Source organism: Bufo gargarizans, chromosome 9 (genome assembly GCF_014858855.1).
Source record: "Bufo gargarizans isolate SCDJY-AF-19 chromosome 9, ASM1485885v1, whole genome shotgun sequence".
NCBI lineage: Eukaryota > Metazoa > Chordata > Amphibia > Anura > Bufonidae > Bufo > Bufo gargarizans.
Window position 1 is genome coordinate 154,513,386 of NC_058088.1, and position 21,671 is coordinate 154,535,056.

At 40.8% G+C, this 21,671-nt stretch overlaps 1 protein-coding gene across 1 annotated transcript in view; it reads left to right on the forward strand.

Annotated features, from left to right (window-relative positions):
• The window catches only part of ASTN2 (astrotactin 2), an 859,422-nt gene that overhangs the window by 406,451 nt on the left and 431,300 nt on the right, over positions 1-21,671 (forward strand). Inside the window, exon 6 of the mRNA XM_044306147.1 lies at positions 4,508-4,675. Within this exon, the coding sequence (XP_044162082.1) occupies positions 4,508-4,675 (168 nt within the window). The remainder of the gene's footprint in view (positions 1-4,507; positions 4,676-21,671) is intronic.

The following is a 21,671-nucleotide window of genomic DNA, read 5'->3' on the forward strand; positions in this document are numbered from 1 at the left end:
GGCCAGTGTGGGTGGCCTCCCACCTTCCCCCCCCTGTTTTTAACTCATTGGTGGCCAGTGCGGGCGGCCCCCCTCCCCCCTGTTTTTAACTCATTGGTGGCCAATGCGGGCGGCCCCCCGTCCCTCCACGCCTGTTTTTAACTCATTGGTGGCCAGTGTGGGCCCCCCTCCCCCTGTTTTTAACTCATTGGTGCCCAGTGCGGGCGGCCCCTCTCCCTCCCCCCTGTTTTTAACTCATTGGTGGCCAGTGCGGCCGCCCCCCGCTAATTAAAATGACCGACCCCCCATCATTGGTGGCACAGTGTGCGGCCTCCCCTCTCCTCCCCCCCCGATCATTGGTGGCAGCAGAGAGTTCCGATCGGAGTCCCAGTTTAATCGCTGGGACTCCGATCGGTAACCATGGCAACCAGGACGCTACTGCAGTGCTGGTTGCCATGGTTACTTAGCAATATTAGAAGCATCATACTTATCTGCTGCGCTGTCTGTGACCGGCCGGGAGCTCCTCCTACTGGTAAGTGACAGATCATTAAGCAATGCGCCACACAGACCTGTCATTTACCAGTAGGAGGAGCTCCCGGCCGGTCACAGACAGCGCAGCAGGTAAGTATGATGCTTCTAATATTGCTAATTAACCATGGCAACCAGGACTGCAGTAGCGTCCTGGTTGCAATGGTTACCGATCGGAGTCCCAGCGATTACACTGGGACTCCGATCGGAACTCTTCGCTGCCACCAATGATGGGGGGGAGAGGGGAGGCCGCACTGTGCCACCAATGAGTTAAAAACAGAGGGGGAGGGAGGGGGGCCGCCCGCACTGGCCACCAATGAGTTAAAAACAGGGGGGGGAGGGAGAGGGGGCCGCCCGCACTGGCCAACAATGAGTTAAAAACAGGGGGGGGAGGGAGAGGGGGCCGCCCGCACTGGCCACCAATAAGTTAAAAACAGGGGGGGAGGGAAGGGGGGCCGCCCGCACTGACCACCAATGAGTTAAAAACAGGGGGGGGAGGGAGAGGGGGCCGCCCGCACTGGCCACCAATGAGTTAAAAACAGGGGGGGGAGGGAGAGGGGGCCGCCCGCACTGGCCAACAATGAGTTAAAAACAGGGGGGGGGCCGCCCGCACTGGCCACCAATGAGTTAAAAACAGGGGGGGAGGGAAGGGGGGCCGCCCGCACTGACCACCAATGAGTTAAAAACAGGGGGGGAAGGAGGGGGGTGGTCTGCCCCCTGCTGCCTGGCAGCACCTTCCAGGCAGCAGGGGGCAGTCATGTACACAGTTCTTTTAGTATATTCTAACTTGAAGCGTCCCCATCACCATGGGAACGCCTCTGTGTTAGAATATACTGTCGGATCTGAGTGAAAAATCAGATCTGAAAAAAACTGTTCTGAACGGATGCAAGCGTTTGCATTATAGGAGCGGATCCGTCTGTACAGACACCAGACGGATCCGCTCCGAATGCAAGTGTGAAAGTAGCCTTATTTGTAGTGCAAACTGATGCTCAAAATAACTGATCCGTTTTCTTTTTTCTTTTCTTCTTCTTATGGATCAGGAGAACAAAAAGATAAACCATCATATTAACTCTGCCTACAATGTATGTGCACAGTTATACATCTTCATGGCATTTTGCTATTAAAGTGTACCTAAACCTTTCCATATTTTCATTAAACTTTATTGTAAATGCCGTAAAAAGTTTTTTTTTCTTAATATATACAGTACAGACCAAAAGTTTGGACACACCTTCTCATTCAAAGAGTTTTCTTTATTTTCATGACTATGAAAATTGTAGATTCACACTGAAGGCATCAAAACTATGAATTAACACATGTGGAATTATATACATAACAAAACAGTGTGAAACAACTGAAAATATGTCATATTCTAGGTTCTTCAAAGTAGCCACCTTTTGCTTTGATTACTGCTTTGCACACTCTTGGCATTCTCTTGATGAGCTTCAAGAGGTAGTACTTTCAGCCTGTACTGTATATTTTTTACATTTTACCAGTGAAATAGGCACCTGAAGTACAGGTACCTATTGCACTTTAGAATCTGTATTCCCAAATAGTGCAGTGCATAGGAGTATGGACTACCTTGCCACCACTCTTGAGCACTGTACATCGCTGCTCCTGCCTTCACCAGCGCTGGCTCTCCTAAAGCCTAATAGAGATGAGCTTATAAAGCCTAATAGAGATGTCTTATATTAACTTTTGCCCTGCAATCATTCGCTCCATTCTAATACCTGCACAGGCTATTAACAGAGAGGAGCGAGCAGGAGCTCATATAAGACATCACTCCTCTTCCTCTACTTGCTTTGCTAAAACCTGACATAGCCTATCTATATCAGGCTTTAGGGGAGCAGAACTACGGATTCTAAACTGCAATAAGCACCTGAATTTCATGATGCTGCCACCAGTATGTTTCACTGTAGGGATGGTATTGGGCAGGATTCTCCAGACATAACATTTAAAAAAGTTCAATCTTGCTTTTTTTAGACCAGAGAACCTTTTTTCTCAGTGTGAGAGTCATTTAGGTGCTTTTTTTTTTTTTGCAAACCACAGGTTGGTTTTCATGTATTTTACTGAGGGGAGCATATTTTTTTTTTGTCACTCTGCCATAAAGCCCAGATATTTGGAGTGTTGCAGTGATAGTTGATTTTCTGGACATTTCTCTCATCTGCACACATCAGCTTTGGAGCTCAAGGAGTGACCATTTAGTTCCTGGTCACTTTTTCCCCTAGCAACTTAGTTTTATGGGGCAGCCAGCTCTAGGAAATGTCTTCTATTTTAGAATTATGGAGGCCAACATGCTCTTCATTGAACCAGAAATTCTTTTACACCTTTCTCTAGATCTGTGTCTCCACACAATAATGTCTCTGAGCTCTACAAGCAGTTCTTTCCTCCCCATGGCTTGGCTTTTGCTCTAACGTGCATTGTCAGTCATGAGACAGGGATGTTTATTTCCAAATCATGTCCAATGAACTGAATTTACTACAGGTGGACCCCAGTCAAGTAGTAGAAACATCTCAAAGATGATCAAGAGAAATTATAGACCCCCAGAGCTAAATTTCAAGTGTCATAGAAAAGGGTCTGAATACTTATGTCCATGCAAAATTTTAGTTTTTTTCCTTTTTAATTTGCAATTTCTAAAATTATGTTTGCAATTTCTCATTATGAGGTATTGAGTTAAATTTTAGCACAAAGGTGCAACATAACAAAATGTTAAAAAAATAAAATAAATGAAAGGGTTTGAAGATTTTCCGAATGCATTGTATATTCACATTTGTCTCATCAGGGGTGACCCTAGACTTTGTGCCATTCATTAATAGATCTGCTGAGCTTTACCCTGATAGATAATAGATAAAGCTGTGGCAGAAGCTGCTAAACAGAAGACTTCTACCTGAGGATAGGTCATCAATATCTAAATCTCAAACAATCCCTTTATGGAAATATTCAAGATAGCTAGGGCTGCAGTATCAGCTAGTATACTATGGTATCTAAAGTTATTACAAATTAATTTCTGTCTTCTGGGTATAAACAGATATAAACGGATTTCCCTTGTCACTGTATATGTGATGACTGTTAGATCATGGGGTCAGACAGTTGGAAACCCTCTCCAACTAGCAGTATGGGGGTTCTGTGTATATTTGAATAGAGCGGCAGTCCACCATGAATGGTGTCAGTCTCAAAACACTGAATGCAGCACCTTTAAATTGGGGATGTGGGGCCCTCTTTATGATGATTAGTAGGGGGTCTTACATTTAAAAAAAATCACAGAAAAAAGATACAAAACATCCTGCAAACATGATGCAAACATAATATTTGGACTAAGCACTCACTCTAATAATATCTCTTAGCGAATATATTTTGATCAAAACACATCTGTGCCCACTTACCCAGCTTCACGGTGGTCTCAGTCAGGCAGGTCCTACTCTAACCCTACCTATGCCGCATCTATATTCAGGAGAGCAGACCCTGCACATGTAGTGTGTTGCTCCTCGTTACCTCTGTGTACACAAAACAACCAATGAGAGTAGGATCACACACCGCTATATGTACCACCTTAATCAAGGTCGCCTATTAGATAGGTGGGGCAAAAGTGCACATGAATGCTACACCTAGAATAGAAGCGCATTCACACCTGAAGGTGCCACTCACATGACTAATAAAAAAAAATCACTGAAAAAAGATACAAAACATCCTGCCTGATATATGTAAATATGCGGATGTGCATGGCTACACTTATTAGGTCAAGGGAAATAATGCACTAAAACAATAGATGCAAACTCTAATAATAAAATCTGAGACTCTCAGCCAATATATTTTGCCCACGTACCAGTACCACGGTGATCTCAGTCAAGCAGGTCTTACAGTGAATAGGTGAAAATTGCTGATAACTCTAAAATTATTAATGTAATGGAACTTTTTTATCCCACCAGTTTCCTTGTCTTGGATAAAAAAAGTGACTTCCTATGAAGGTTTTTAATCATTTTTGTTTTCACTGTTTTATCTGCAGGGAGCAGCTTTGTCATTGGTGAAGGAAGCTTTCTAGATGTTTCAAACTGGGTAAACCCTGCCCAACTGTTTCTCTACTATCAAGCAAATACCAGTTCTCCATGGGTGCGGGATCTCTGTGGTCAAAGAACAATAGATGCTTGTGAGCAGATTTGTGACCCAGAAACAGGTGAGTCCAGTTGGTTTGACTTCATAAGACTGTTTATAAGACACTATCTCCTACATAAATTAGACTTGCAAGTATTTAGCATATTAATAGTCATGCAGATTCTTGTCATGTAACTGCATTGTTACTGTTTTGCTCCTGGTGATGGGACAATATTTTTCTTTTTGTGTACTACAAATTACAACCTTTTCTCACAGGAGCAGCCACGAAGAAGATTTCCCAAGAAAAGAGAAACAGCATCATCCAGCTCATCAATTGCAGTATCTCAGCCAATAAAAATTCCAAACTGCATCATGGGAATTCCATGAGAGTTGGAAGAATAAAAAATTAAATCCGTCCATCCATTCCAAAGCCAAGAGGCAAAATATCAAAGTCAACAAGTCGGCTTATCACAAGGTCTATCAGTTGTGGTGCAACAAACACGGCAGTGGAGGTGGCTTGTATGATCGTAACAGTAAGATCACAGACATCCAAACAAGCACCCTGTGACGTGCATTACACAATGGTGGCCCCAAAAAAGTTGAAGAAGCCTCAACTTCAATATCGTCATAAGAAGCTCTGGTTTGAGTTTGCAAAAATAGTAGAAACAGTTGACAGTAGAAGATTGGAAATGTTGAGACGAAAGTCAAAAGACTGGGTTCTGATAGGTGCAATTGGGTCTGGAGGAAAGATTGAATGAACTGTAAAGTTCAGTAGAGGAAGCCTAATGACATGGAGTTGTTTCACATCCAAAGGTACTGGATACTTGACCAGGATCGATGGTGATCTCAATGCTGAGCTATATGTGAGTATCCTACAAGACGAGTTACTTTGTACTCTTGACCACTATGGTTATGAAAAGGATGACATAGTATTCCAGCCATACAATGACCTGAAGAATATGTCAAGATTAGCAAAGAAATTGTTCAATGACAATGAAGTAGAGGTGCTGGATTGGCCCCCACAGTCCCCAGAAATCAACCAAATCAAACACTTGTGGGTAGATTTGAAGAAAAAGCTGTATTCATAGCCAAGTGAGTCGACCAGTATGCAACAACATTTGTAGACCTGGGAACAGATTTCGGTCTTGAATCTGATCAAGAGCATGCCCAGAAGGATTCAGGCAGTCTTGAAAGCCAAAGGTGGATTTACTAAATAATAAAAAGTAAAATTTTTAGGAGCAAAACAGTAACAAAGCAGTTACATGACAAGAATCTGCATAACTAATCATATGCTAAATAGTTGAAAGTCCAATTTATGTATGAGATAGACAAGATGACTATATATGAAATGATGGTAGTCTCACGTTCGAAGCTGTAGTGGATGGTGAGATATGGAGCGTGAAAGTCAAAAGTTCAAAACATTGTTACCCTTTTGCTCATCAGTATACACCATTGCCCTATAGAATTAGAGTGTACCGATGAGAATTGGGAACTGCACACTGCAGGTTTTTTTAAATTGCTATAAAGACTTTTGCCTCATTAGACATTCCAGAACAACTATTTTGTTTAAAAACAAACTTACAAAATGTCTAAAACCGGTATGTTTATGGCACATGTGGAGGCATCTCTAACAAGTAGTTCTATAGTCCACATTAGATTTTAAAACTATACAGACGTGGACAAAATTGTTGGTACCCTTTGGTCAATGAAAGAAAAAGTCACAATGGTCACAGAAATAACTTTAATCTGACAAAAGTAATAATAAATTAAAATTCTATAAATGTTAACCAATGAAAGTCAGACATTGTTTTTCAACCATGCTTCAACAGAATTATGTAAAAAAATAAACTCATGAAACAGGCATGGACAAAAATGATGGTACCCCTAGAAAACACAGAACATAATGTGACCAAAGGGACATGTTAATTCAAGGTGTGTCCACTAATTAGCATCACAGGTGTCTACAACCTTGTAATCAGCCATTGGGCCTATATATATGGCTCCAGGTAATCACTGTGTTGTTTGGTGATATGGTGTGTACCACACTCGACATGGACCAGAGGAAGCAAAGGAAAGAGCTGTCTCAAGAGATCAGAAAGAAAATTATAGACAAGCATGTTAAAGGTAAAGGCTATAAGACCATCTCCAAGCAACTAGATGTTCCTGTGAGTACAGTTGCACATATTATTCATAAGTTTAAGATCCATGGGACTGTAGCCAACCTCCCTGGACGTGGCCGCAGGAGGAAAATTGATGACAAATCTAAGAGACGGATAATCCGAATGGTAACAAAAGAGCCTAGAAAGACTTCTAAAGAGATTCAAGGTGAACTTCATGCTCAAGGAACATCAGTGTCAGATCGCACCATCCGTCGTTGTTTGAGCCAAAGTGGACTACATGGGAGACGACCAAGGAGGACACCATTGTTGAAAACGAATCATAAAAAAGCAAGACTGGAATATGCCAAACTACATGTTGACAAGCCACAAAGCTTCTGGGAGAATGTCCTGTGGACAGATGAGACAAAAATCGAAGTTTTTGCCAAGGCACATCAGCTGTATGTTCACAGACGAAAAAATGAAGCATATCAAGAAAAGAACACTGTCCCTACTGTGAAACATGGAGGAGGCTCTGTTATGTTCTGGGGCTGCTTTGCTGCGTCTGGCACAGGGTGTCTTGAATCTGTGCAGGGTACAATGAAATCTCAAGACTATCAAGGAATTCTAGAGAGAAATGTACTAGCCAGTGTCAGAAAGCTTGGTCTCAGTCGCAGGTCATGGGTCTTGCAACAGGACAATGACCCAAAACACACCGCTAAAAACACCCAAGAATGGCTAAGAGGAAAAAATTGGACTATTCTAAAGTGGCCTTCTATGAGCCCTGACCTCAATCCTATTGAGCATCTTTGGAAGGAGCTGAAACATGCAGTCTGGAAAAGGCACCCTTCAAACCGGACACAACTGGAGCAGTTTGCTCATGAGGAGTGGGCCAAAATACCTGCTGAGAGGTGCAGATGTCTCATTGACAGTTACAGGAAGCGTTTGATTGCAGTGATTGCCTCAAAAGGTTGCGCAACAAAATATTAAGTTAGGGGTACCATCATTTTTGTCCATGCCTGTTTCATGAGTTTATTTTTTTACATAATTCTGTTGAAGCATGGTTGAAAAACAATGTCTGACTTTCATTGGTTAACATTTATAGAATTTTAATTTATTATTACTTTTGTCAGATTAAAGTTATTTCTGTGACCATTGTGACTTTTTCTTTCATTGACCAAAGGGTACCAACAATTTTGTCCACGTCTGTAGCTGGACTTGTTACTGCAGTAGGGTTTTTGGATTATCATATATATTTCGTTTTTAAAATTTAGATGTTTAAGGGTACTTTCACACTAGCGTTTCTCTTTTCCGGCGCTGAGTTCCGTCCTAGGGGCTCAAATCCGGAAAAGAACTGATCAGTTTTATCCCTATGCATTCTGAATGGAGAGCAATCCGTTCAGGATGCATCAGGATTTCTTCAGTTCAGTCTTTTTGACTGATCAGGCTTTTCAGAAAACCGTAGCATGTTGTATTTTTACCTCCGGCCAAAAATCCTGAACACTTTGACTGAACGCCTGATCAGGCTTTTTTCCCATTGACTTGCATTAACGCCTGATCCGGCGCCGTGTGTTCAGTCAAACCGAATCCGTTTTTTCCAATGCATTTTTATATTGTGATCAAAATCCTGATCAGGATTCAAATGTAATCAGTTTTCACACGTTTTTCCGGATCCGGCGGGCAGTTCCCGGGTCAGAATTGAACGCCGGATTTAAACAACGCTAGTGTGAAAGTAGCCTTAGGAAGCAAAGTAACAAATGTAATAATTTTCAAACAGTTAAAAGTTTCCCCCCATTGTAGACAAATTAAAAGAAGCATAGCTTAATATCACTATTAAAAAACCTGGCAATGGATGAATTTCCAGCAGAATCAATCACCAACAAAATCTACCTTTATTCAAAGTAATATAAAAATAATACAGGAACAGAGCCACTGAACTGGTTCACGCATTTGATATAAGTAGCAACATGTAATATATGCAGCCTACAATATGTTGGCAGCATGACTATCAGTTACTAACATGTATGCGCTGTATTACTAGCATGTAACACTTCTATGATATTACAAATAAAAAGGCAAATAATATTTTCATTCTGTCAAGGCATTTTAATCCCTTCCAGACCAGCGCCATAATAGTACGGCGCTGCGGGAAGTGACTTCCTGACCGATTAACGCCAGCTGTTCCCGTTAGCCGGACCCCTGCTGTATGCGCCGAAATTGGTGAAAACACCTATGCAGGCACATTAACCCTCACTATGCCACGGTCAGCAAAAAAAAGTAATACACTCATAGCCAATGCATTACAATATAGATGCAATGCATTACATATGCATTGGAGAGGAAATCAGACCCCCAAAAGTTGGGGGGGGGGGGGGGGAGTTAAAATAAAGTTTAGCATAATAAAAAAAAATAAAGTTTCAAGTAAAAAAAAAAGTGTTCTTTTCCAATAATTAAGTAATAAAAAAATTGTAAAAAAAAATAAAGAAAAGTACACATATTAGGTATCGCCACATGCATATTGACCAGCTCTATAAAAATATTACAGCATCCACCTCGTCAGGTGAACGCTGTAAAAAAATAAAATAATAAAAACTGTGCCAAAACAGCCATTTTTGGGTCACCTTACTTCAAAAAAGCGATTAAAAAGTTGTATATACCCCAAAATGGTACCAATCAAACCGCCATCTCATCCCTCACAAAAAGATTAGATTTTTCTTTTGAAAAATGCTTTTACTGAGTAAAACTTATCAAAAATAAAAAATAGACACATTAGGTACCCCTTAATAAATTCTTTGAGGGGTGTAGTTTCCATAATGGGGTCACTTTTTGAGGGTTTCCACTGTAGGGGTACGTAAGGGTCTCTTCAAAAAATGGTGCCCAAAACCTATCTAACAAAATTTGTCTCCATATGGTGCTCGTTTCCTTCTGAACACTACCGCATGCCCATAGAGCAGTTTACCCCCACATAGCAGGTATTTCTGTAAACTGCAGAATCAGAGTAATGTATATTGAGGTTTATTTTGCTGTGAACCCTTGCTGTGTGAGAAAATTGATCAACATGAAAAATCTGCAAAAAAAAATGACATTTTTAAATTTTGCCTCCATTTTCCTTTAATTCTTGTGGAACACCTAAAGGTTTAACAGAGTTTGTAACATCAGTTTTGAATGATTTGAGGGGTGTAGTTTCGAAAATAGGGTCATTTAGGATGGTTTCCATTATGTAAGCCCCTCAAAATCTTTTTAGATCTGAATTGGTGCTTAAAAAAATTGTTTTGGAAATTTTCTTGAAAATTTTAAAAATGGCTTTTAAACTTCTAAGCCTTCTAACGTCCTAAAAAATAAAATGGCATTTACAAAATGATACCAACATAAAGTATATATATATATGTGGAATGATGACTGATAACTATTTTATTAGGCATTACTATCTGTCTTAAAAGTAGACAAATTCTAACTTAGAAAATAGTTTTTGTTAAATTTTGGATTTTTTATAAATAAAGGAAAAATATTTTGACTCTAATTTACCACTGTCATGAAGTACAATGCGTCAACATAAAACAATATCAGAATGGCTTGGATAAGTAAAAGTGTTCCAAAGTTATTACCACATAAAGTGACACATGCCAGATTTGCAACAAATGGCCTGGGCAAGATGGTGAAACATGGCCTGGGGTAGAAACAGTTAAAGGCCCCATGCACACGGCCGTTGTTCACGGCCGTGTGCGGGCCGTGGAACCGCGGCCTGGATCCCTCCTGAGAGCAGGAGCGCACGGCGTCACTGGTTGCTATGACGCCGTGCGCTCCCTGCTGCCGGCACAGTACAGTAATACACTGGTATGATCTATACCAGTGTATTACTGTACTGTGCCGGCAGCAGGGAGCGCACGGCGTCATAGCAACCAGTGACGCCGTGCGCTCCTGCTCTCAGGAGGGATCCAGGCCGCGGTTCCACGGCCCGCACACGGCCGTGAACAACGGCCGTGTGCATGGGGCCAAAGACCTGCAAAAAAAGTTGATCTAACCAGCCTGGAAATATTAGGTATAGAGAACGTGTTTAACCCCTAGGGGTGAAGATCTCAATAGGAAGATCCTTAATCTGCAATCCTATTGGATCTTTGTGTTAAACAGTAGGACACCAAAAGGCCTTAACTATAGACAAGAGCTTATATTTGATTATTATTCAGCATATGAACTTTATTCCCTATATACTTTTTATATTTTGTTATTATGTATAAAGGTGAGATGAGCAAAGTTTTGTAAAAAATGTTTACAAATTAATTCATCACAAATCGCTATAAATCAGGTATACCCAGGCCAATCTGCCCAGAAGTAACAGTGGCCTGTAATACTGATGCACACTAACTCTACAGCTAACAGAATGGATTTTGCTATGACTCTTGGTGCACTGCACAGGGGTGTACACGACAATAAATTAGACCTGCCTGTAATACTGATGCACAGTAACTCTACAGCTAACAGAATGGATTTTGCTATGACTCTTGGTGCACTGCACAGGGGTGTACACGACAATAAATTAGACCTGCCTGTAATACTGATGCACAGTAACTCTACAGCTAACAGAATGGATTTTGCTATGACTCTTGGTGCACTGCACAGGGGTGTACACGACAATAAATTAGACCTGCCTGTAATACTGATGCACAGTAACTCTACAGCTAACAGAATGGATTTTGCTATGACTCTTGGTGCACTGCACAGGGGTGTACACGACAATAAATTAGACCTGCCTGTAATACTGATGCACAGTAACTCTACAGCTAACAGAATGGATTTTGCTATGACTCTTGGTGCACTGCACAGGGGTGTACACGACAATAAATTAGACCTGCCTGTAATACTGATGCACAGTAACTCTACAGCTAACAGAATGGATTTTGCTATGACTCTTGGTGCACTGCACAGGGGTGTACACGACAATAAATTAGACCTGCCTGTAATACTGATGCACAGTAACTCTACAGTTAACAGAATGGATTTGCTACAGTGCGGGGGTGTACATGGCAATGCACTCTCCCTCTCCAATATTGTCCTACACTCTGTGTTAACAGTTTGCAGCAACCCCTAGTGTATTAGTGTCTTGTCAAGTCTCTCCCTATGCTCAGCTCATAGTAAAATGGCAGCGATCGTGCGGGATCATCGTTTTATAGGGCTTTGCCTAGCTGTGACATCACAGGGGGATGGCTACCTGCGGATTGGCTGGCTGCACGGCATTATGGGTGTTCTTGCATTTCCGGTCCTGTCTCCTCTACACTTAATTTTTACTTTTTTAGGCTACTTTCACACTGGCGTTTTGGTTTTCATTAGTGATATCCGTTCAGGGCTCTCACAAGCGGTCCAAAACGGATCAGTTTTGCCCTTAATGCATTCAGAATTCATCAGTTTGGCTCCATTCCGCCTCCATTCCGCTTTGCAAGCAGCGTTTTGGTGTCCGTCTGACGAAACTGAGCCAAACGGATCCGTCCTGACACACAACGTAAGTCAATGGGGACGAATCCGTTTTCACTGACACAATATGGTACAATAGAAAACGGATCCGTCCCCCATGTTCAAGACGGATCCGTTTTGGCTATGTTAAAGATAATACAAACAGATAAACGGATGCATGCGGTTGTATTATCTGAACGGATGCGTTTGTGCAGATCCATGACGGATCCGCACCAAATGCCAGTGTGAAAGTAGCCTAACATGCACAGCCATAATTTTAGGAAATTTGATCTATGTCCGAAACGATTCTTGCCCTGTCTTATATTTTATCTATCTTGTCTTTCTTCAAAATTTTGCTTTCTCTACTCCCCATTATATGTTCTTTAACGCAATGAGATTGACACTGACATACTGACTTATTTCCAAACAAGTCAATCGAACGTATCCGTTCATAACGTAGAGAATATTCAGAGGTAGAGAGGTTTGCATATTCAAACACAAGTATGCATGAAGATTTGAATAGTCAAAACTTCCAATCCTATTAACCTATAACAGGAATAAATAATATATATACACTAAGGGGGTCATTTATTAAGACCGGCATAATAGTAGGGGCAGCAGTAGCAGCACAACAGGGAACAAACACAGCAGTAAATGTGTGTGCAGCTATGTTGGGGTACTAGATTAATACTAGTGGCAGCAGTGTAGGGCTAATGGTACTGGCAGAAGGAATAATGGAAGCGCCAGGAGGAATATTAGCAGTAGGGAGTAGCAGCTGTAGCAGTAGCAGCAGCAGCAGCCATGACACATTACGGAACATTGTGGTAGGTAGACAGACAGTGACAGTGGCATGTTGGGGCTTGTGGAGGTGTGTGAAAATTCTCACAGATCCATGCCTCATTCACTTTGACAAATGTGATGTTTTGTACTTTGGCACAGGACAACTTTTTCGTTTTTGGTGTAATGGGTGTGATGGGATTATGGAACAGGGTATGTATGGGGGAAACACAGTCATTTAGAAAACAAGACAATTTTAAACAATTCAATAAAAAAAAAAAATCTGGCCAGAAGTTAAAATATCACAGGCAGAGAATTGAATTTTGGTGAAGACGTAGAACTGCACAATATTTCCATAATGACAAGATAATTTTTACGCACTCTGACTGATGGCATACAGAACTAAATTTCGTAGTAGACGAGACCATTTTTACAGACGCCTGCCTGGCAAAAAGTCCAACTGAATGCTTACAGTAGAATTACATTTTAGAGAAGAATGAAATTTTGTTGAAGACACTTTTGGGGTGTCCTAGGGTTCAGGAATTGTGGGGGATGTGGGAGCACACTTGCTGTCTGCTTATCAAATATCAATAGAACCAGATCCCTTTTGGGCTAATTTTATTGTCCTGCCGGATTCCCTGGCCTCTTTGAAAAGAAGTAAAAAGACTATACTACACAGTTGGCCTGCTGCCGCTCGAAAGAGTATCTTACACCTTTGGCTCTCTTTGATTTAAAGCAAGATTTTATTTTTATTTTAAATGAATTTGGTAAATACCCTGGCAGATAAAGACAAACAAACAAATTGTGTTTTTTTTATAAATTGTCTTTAGTTATTTCTCATTTATCAAGAGATCTTAAGATGCTCTATAAAAATATCCCATTATCCACGTAGTCATGTGAACTCTGTAAAAAAAAAAATTAAAAACAGTGCAAAACAGCAATTTTTTGTTCACCTTGCCTCACAAAAAGTGTAATATCAAGCAATCAAAAAGTCTTATGTACTCCATGGTACTAATCAAACCATTGCTTTAAGAAAATGGCAACACAAAAACAAGATTTTCTTTTTACAAAAATGCTTTTACTGTGTAAAACTTAAAAATAATATTTTAATAGCATAAAAAACAAAAATAAAATCTGTGCCAGAACAGCCATTTTTTTTGTTACCTTTTCCTCACAAAAAGGGTAATATTGAGCGATAAAAAATCATATGTACACCAAAAGAGTTCCAATAAAACTGTCACCTTATGCTGTATTTTATAAAATATGGTCACTTTTTGGTAGTTTCTTCTGTAGGGGGTGCATCAGGAAGTCTTCAAATGCGACATGGCAACTTAAAATGTTCCCAGTGAAATCTTCCCTACAAAAACCATATGGTGTTCTTTCCCTTCTGAGCCTTGTGATGTGCCCATACAGCAGTTTAAGATCACATATGGGGTGTTTCTGTAAACTGCAGAATCAGGATAATAAATATTGAGTTTTTAATGAACCCTTGCTATTACAATAAAATTGATTAAAATAGAAAATCTGCAAAAAAAGTGACATTTTGAAATGTCACCTCCATTTTCCTTTAATTCTTGTTTAATAATACCTAAAGGGTTAACAACGTTTTTAAAATCAGTTTTCAATAACTTGAGGGGTGTGGTTTCTAAAGTGGGGTCATTTATGGGTGGTTTCTATTATGTAACTGTGACTTCATAACTGAACTATCAGTGACAAATATAACCTCCTTTTCAATAACAGTTATAAGCCTTCCATCCATGTATCCTGTCAGTTTCTTAATCCGTTGCCGATCAACTTTTTGTGCAGCAACAATCACAGCCTCCCAGACACTGATCAGAGAGGTGGGCTATTTTACTTCACCAAAAAATCTCTGATTTAAGAAGGGTCCACAAGTTCTCATTAGGGTGTAGATCAGGTGAGGAAGGGGGCAATGTCATTATTTTTTCATCTTTAAGGCCTTTACTAGCTAGCCATGCAGTGGATTACTTCAATGGATGCGATGGAGCATTGTCCTGCATAAAAATCATGCTTTTCTTATAAGGTTCAGACTTTTCCACTGTAACACTGCTTGAAGAAAGTGTCTTCTAAAAACTGACAGTAGCTTTGGGGGCTGATTTTGAGTCCATCTACCATCTTGATTGCTAGGTTGTGGCTGTAATTGCTTTTAGGAAAATACAGCTAGCTACACTCAGAATGGGGTTTCTTCCTTCTGAGAAAAGGGGCCTGTCAGAACCCTGCCACCTGATTGGCTGTTCAGGCTGTCTGTCAGCCTCTGAGCCAATCAGGGCAATATCCCCAACAGTGTCATCTTCATCTGTTCTCCTGTTTTCCTCACCAACTATAACAGTAAAATGGCTCTAAAAACATTTTTACATGATTCGTCTGAAAATATTCACTACAAATCCGGATTCGTTTGACAGATACATTTTTGCAATTCCAATATTTTTCCAATATTTTTAAAATGCACAAAACCTTCTAGCCCATTTGTAATTTTGTTAAAAAAGAGGTTTTCTTGCAATATCTTACATTGGGGCAAGTGGCCCCAACTGGCTATTTAAGGTCTAAATCCAGACTGTGGAAGCAGCTGCCCAATGTCTACTGCAATGCATCTATGATTGCAAGTCTACCGCCAGTGTCTGACACACAGCTCATACACGATCCTGATACTGGTTAGCATGAGCATGTTGTGTGCTGCTGTGCCCATAAATAACAAAGATCCAGGAGTGGTAAGGGTCTAGGGTTAGATTAATCTTAAGGATCTGGTCTGGGGTCTGGACTTATTTTAGAAGCTGGTCTAGAGTCTGATTATTTTTGGTGTTTGGTCTCTGCAGGGCTCAGTGGGCCTCCTTGTGGCATTTTGCATGGCGCTTACAGCAATGAAACTGCATGTATTATACAGGGTGGGCCATTTATATGGATACACCTTAATAAAATTGGAATGGTTGGTGATATTAACTTACTGTTTGTGGCACATTAGTATATGTGAGGGGGGAAACTTTTCAAGATGGGTGGTGACCATGGTGGCTATTTTGAAGTTGGCCATTTTGAATCCAACTTTTGTTTTTTCAATAGGAAGAGGGTCAGGTGACACATCAAACTTATTGGGAATTTCACAAGTAAAACAATGCTTGGTTTTGACGTAACTTTATTCTTTCATGAGTTGTTTACAAGTTTCTGACCACTTATAAAATGTGTTCAATGTGCTGCCCATTGTGTTGGATTGTCAATGCAACCCTCTTCTCCCACTCTTCACACACTGATAGCAACACCACAGGAGAAATGCTAGCACAGGCTTCCAGTATCCGTAGTTTCAGTTGCTTGCACATCTCGTATCTTCACAGCATATGACCCTCTTCCTATTGAAAAAACAAAAGTTGGATTCAAAATGGCCGACTTCAAAATGGCCACCATGGTCACCACCCATCTTGAAAAGTTTCCCCCCTCACATATACTAATGTGCCACAAACAGGAAGTTAATATCACCAACCATTCCCATTTTATTAAGGTGTATCCATATAAATGGCCCACCCTGTAGATTAAATACCTTACACAGAGCATGCTACAGAGCGCATATATGTGAATCAGTCCTTATGTGCCTACTTTTATTTTCTACCCAGTGTTTCGGTCCCTCAGGTCTACTCACAGATATGTGCCCCCTCACAGTAGATATGCCAAGATATGCCCCCTTTATAGTAGATATGCCAAGATATGTGCCCCTTCACAGTTGATATGCCAAGATATGTGCCCCCTCACAGTACATATGCCAAGATATGTGCCCCCTTCATAGTAATAATCCCCATTGTGCCCCCTTCATAGTAATAATCCACATTGTGCCTCCTTCAAAGTAATAATCCCCATTGTGCCCCCTTTATAGTAGAAATCCCCATTGTGCCACCTTTACAGTAATAACGCCCACTGTGCACTCTTCACAGTAAGTATGCCCTCTGGCTCTGTGAGCCCTCCATAGTAGAAATTCCCATTGTGCCACCTTCACATTGGTAATGCCCTCTGTGCCCCTTCCATAGTAATAAAGTCCTCTGTGCCTACTCCATAGTAATAAAGACCTCTGTGACCCCTCTGTATTAAAAACAAAAACACAGTAACTACTCACCTTGTCCCAGTTCCTGAAGCTTACAGTCCTCTCTTCCCTGCAGGCACAGATCACTCTGCAGCCTTGTGTGGGCAGAGCCTATGCAGATTACCAGGCTGCAGGCTCCGCCCACACATCAGCAGTGCTATCCGTGCCTGCAGGCTGAATGGTGGAGCAGGGAGAAGTCTTCCTGCTTCACCATTAAGAGTGCCGCCAGCCTGAAGGAGGGGAGGAGTGCGGAGAGCTGAGTGACAGGACCACAGCTCCCAGCACTCCAGCAATGAGCGCTTCCATCTTTATTGATGGAAGCACTCATTGCTTCTGGCCTCTGGCAGCTGTGCTGTGGGCGCTGACACTTTCCCGGGTATGCCGGGTGCTGACGCTGGCCTTGGGTCTGTGGTCTGAATTTATTTTAGTGGTGTGGTTTGGGATATACATTAATTTTACTGGTCTGATCTAAGGTGGCAATGAGTTTGAGGCTTGTCTGTGGTTAAATGAGTTTAGGGGTCTGATCTGGGGTTTTGGATGAGTTTGGAGGTGTGGACTGGAGATGTTTAGTGATCTGGTGTCTGAATGAATTTAATGGTCTAGTCTGGGGCGTGAATAAAGGGTAGGGTCTGGGTCTTAATTATAGGGTCTGGTCTGAACTAATTTAGTGGTGAGGTCTGTTGAACCCACTTACAAATAATAATACATAGTGATGTAAATAGTTTTAAAACATTTGCAACATCTTTGGTATTAGTGTTTAGCTCAGACCTTCACTCTTCACCTGACCACACACCTAGGTTAGCAGACCTCAAAGTTGAATACCATGTATGGCTATATGGTCACACCAAAATTAAAACTGCAGAATACAATTTTTTATTCCAAAGAATGATAATCACTATTTGGTCAGTAATATATTATGGCCATTTTATACAAAACACCCCATAATATGTTTGTATGCTTCTTCCAAGAGCAGAGTAGTAATCATCACCCTGTACTCGGTGACAATATAAAGGCACAGTCATTGAATTAAGATGACAACTAGGCCTAGCAAGGGTCACTCAGCACTCTTTCTACCAGATGGATTGGCACCGGTTAACACCACCTCACTTCTCTACCTTTTGACAATATATTGATAATGATCTTGGTTTTCTCAAATCCCATTTTACAGGGTGGGCTCCCATAAACTAGACACAAGCTTGCCAACGATAACTTGCTTTTTCTGCCAAACCTCACATATTTCTATCATTTTTCTTTTTTCTTTTTTTTACAGACAGCTGTAAACATAAGTGGTTTGTTATTCCTTTTGTTCAAGCCAATCTATACCACATAAAAATACATTCGACTATGACGAGAGCGATAGCATTACTGAAAACATGCCATAGTTCTGGTGCTTTCAAATATGTACAAAACTTCTCCTGCAACAATATCATAGAACTAAAATTGGTGATAATGGTATATGTACTCAAGGCTGATTAGATGTAAATGTAACCAAAGTGAAAATAAATTTGCAGAAATACACTCAAGAAAGTCCTGTCATCTTTACAGAGCTTTTCTTATTGTTGACTTTATTTACAATGTAATTTTTCTTTTATTTCTTCTTTTTATATATTGGAATAAATATAGTTTTTCTTCAAATGCTTCATTGGTTCTGTATTTTCTCCACATTGACCTGAGAAATACTAAGCAGTCTGGTAGGTAATAGCGTCGGGAATTTTTACTAGCAATAACCACAGGAAATATCTATCAATTCTTACTTAGAACAGTACAAACATAAAGTACTGTAAAAGCAAACTGTCAAGATGAAAACGGCCTTGACATTTACTGCTGCCGGGGAACTAAATAGGTGTAAGAAGTGCATGAACTAATACTGAGGCTTAGAAATTGGCTTTCTCTCCTTGTCCTTCCATTGACAAATCAGATCCTGCAAGTCACCGAGTGTATTTAGAGACTATTTTTGCGGAATGGGACATGGATCTGCATAGTGTATTGCTGAACAAGCAAAACTCTGCAACGGATAATGGCCAGAATGGGCGAATGGGACACATTTGTCATGTCTGCAACGTAGGCACAATGATGTGCAGGATACTGGCTCCAACTCACAAAACAGTATTTCACAGTTACCTATAGTAAAATTAAACCTGGAGGAAAATGTAGTTTATTAAATCTATCTCTGGTTGTCATATTTAATACATTCAGTATATTCAAGGGTGTCATGGGAAGTGAAGAAAGTTGTATATAAAAGCCCTACTGAAACATAAAATAGCTGCTGGCATATAAAAAATAATTTTCAATGAAAAAGGCTGGAGAAGGGAGCGCTTGCCACTCAGAGGAGGAACGCTAGTTACTAGAGATAAGTGAATTTCAAAAAAATTTGATTCGGCCGGTTCGCCAATTAAAAAAAAAAAAGTTGGTTCGATCCCAATTATTTTCAAGGCAAATTTCGTTATAAAACATCTATTACCTGTCTTCAGAGAGCCTGTAAAGTGGTGTAGAACACTGTGCCTTGCAGTAACATGCATAGGGAGTCTGCTGTGGTAGTGAAATAATACTGTGTGTCAGTATAACATGCAGATGACAGGCGTCGCTCTTAGAATTACTGCACACTTCACTTATTTGGGCAGTCACGGGGGCCAAAACTGACCAAAGTATGAACTTAGTCTTACAGGTCGATGTTAGCGCCAAGAAGAAGCACACTCCTTTTACACCATCGTCAAGGGATTCCACATAGATGTCTACAGAACCAGTTCTATTAATCGCTTATACAAGTGGAGCCCCCAGACAGAGTGGAGAGGGTCATTAAATATAATACCCACACTCACTCATATGCAGTTTCTTTTCTTTATTGGTCACATAAAAAACACTTCTGACGCGTTTCGGCTCTAAGAATGAGCCTTTCTCAAAAAGACATTACAAAACAGAAAATCAAGGATTTAAATAGCCCGCTGAACGCAGGATATGACATCAGGTTACCAAGGAAACCATGTATACAAACAATCAGAAGCAGATGCAGATAATCAGTGCTAAAAGTAACAATATATACTGTGTGTGCAGTAAGCCGGATTGGAGGTATGCACTCTGACGCCAATAATATGTACTGGCTAGGTCAAGTGTAAGTGATAGTTAATAGTTTTGTTCGTGACGCAATTGCAGCGTGCACAGGGTACTAACACAGGGCCCTTTAAGGTGTTATAGCTCACGTACCAGGTTAGGAATGCCAGAGTGGTATAATGTCTCTGTGTGGTAATGGCAATAGTGTGAACAGTGTCTCCTACCTTGGGTACGGCTGGACTCCTGGATCTTGGCTCACTTGCAATAAAATGAGTGTGTTGCTAGTTGGAGTAATTGAGGGATTTGCAGCAATAATTAAAATCCAGACTTGGAATAAAGTTCAAACTTGTCTTTACTAGATGCAGCTTTTATCCAAGTGAGATACAGCATTAGTCTTAAGTCCCAGCAGGTATTGGCAATGTGTGGCAGGAATCTGGCTTCTGCTCTATCATGTGCCTGGAGCTTTTTGCAGGATAAGTTGTTTGCTTGTGGCTCTGTAATATGGCAGGAATTTATATTGTCTGCGCTTACTATCTTCTGCTATCTTGAGGACTGACTAGCTGAGGAGGAATTTGGCTTCTCCTGGTCTCTGGACGGTACTCACAGTAGTGCTCACAGGTTATGCTTCTTCCTGGAATACTGGAGGTGGCTGCTTGCTTTCACCAGCTGAGGCTGCAAGGTTCAGGCTGGGAATGATGATCATCTGTCTCAGCCGAGACAAGATCCTGGCTTTGGATCCCTAAATCTGGGAGCTCCTAACATGCACACCCTACCCCTAGCAGGGGGTGGGTTACACTAACCTAACTTCCTCTCCACCCATGAGGCAGGATGTGGGAGCATTCCACACCTGCTCACAGAGAGGGGAGCTAAACTGGAATGTACACTAAACTGGCTCTAAGTCTCTGCTAACACATTTCTGCCACTTGCTGGTGAACATGGAAATTACAGCAATATCTACTTTTACAAGGCTTAGAATGCAGATTTGTGGGGAAATTACTTGAAATTACACAAGATGACAATGTTAATACCCTTAACAGGTTGTAGCGGGGTAAAAGAGTTTTGTAACATAACTCTGGGATGGTACTATGCTAGAAAGGCAGGAATCGCTTCAAAATAAAGTATATAAACATATAAGTGAAGCAGAATTTTTTTTTTGTTAAAGTCACAGAAAATCCATCACGTTTTCTGTAAGAAAAGAAGGGGGAAGGGAAAAAAGAAACAATTAATCAACAAGATTAAAAAATATATATACAGGGTAAACTCTACATCAGAGGAAACTATTCCAGTCATAATCTCGATTTAACCCCTTTGGTTCCAATGTCTGCAATTTGTGGATCCAAAAGGCTTCTCGTTTTTTTAGAGATTTTATTCTGTCACCACCTCTCTGTGGACAAGGCACCTGTTCTATTATCTGAAAACGCAATTGCGAAATGTTATATCGGCATTTGGTAAGGTATTGGAAGTAATACATTCTTTATTCGTATTGTTTACAGAATCTGTCCTTCATTCTAGTGGATGTCTGACCGACATATATGAGTCTGCATGGACATTTCAGGATATATACAACAAAATTACTGTTATACGTAAAAAAACCATTGATAGGGAATCTCGCCTGTATGTTGATGAGTAAAATA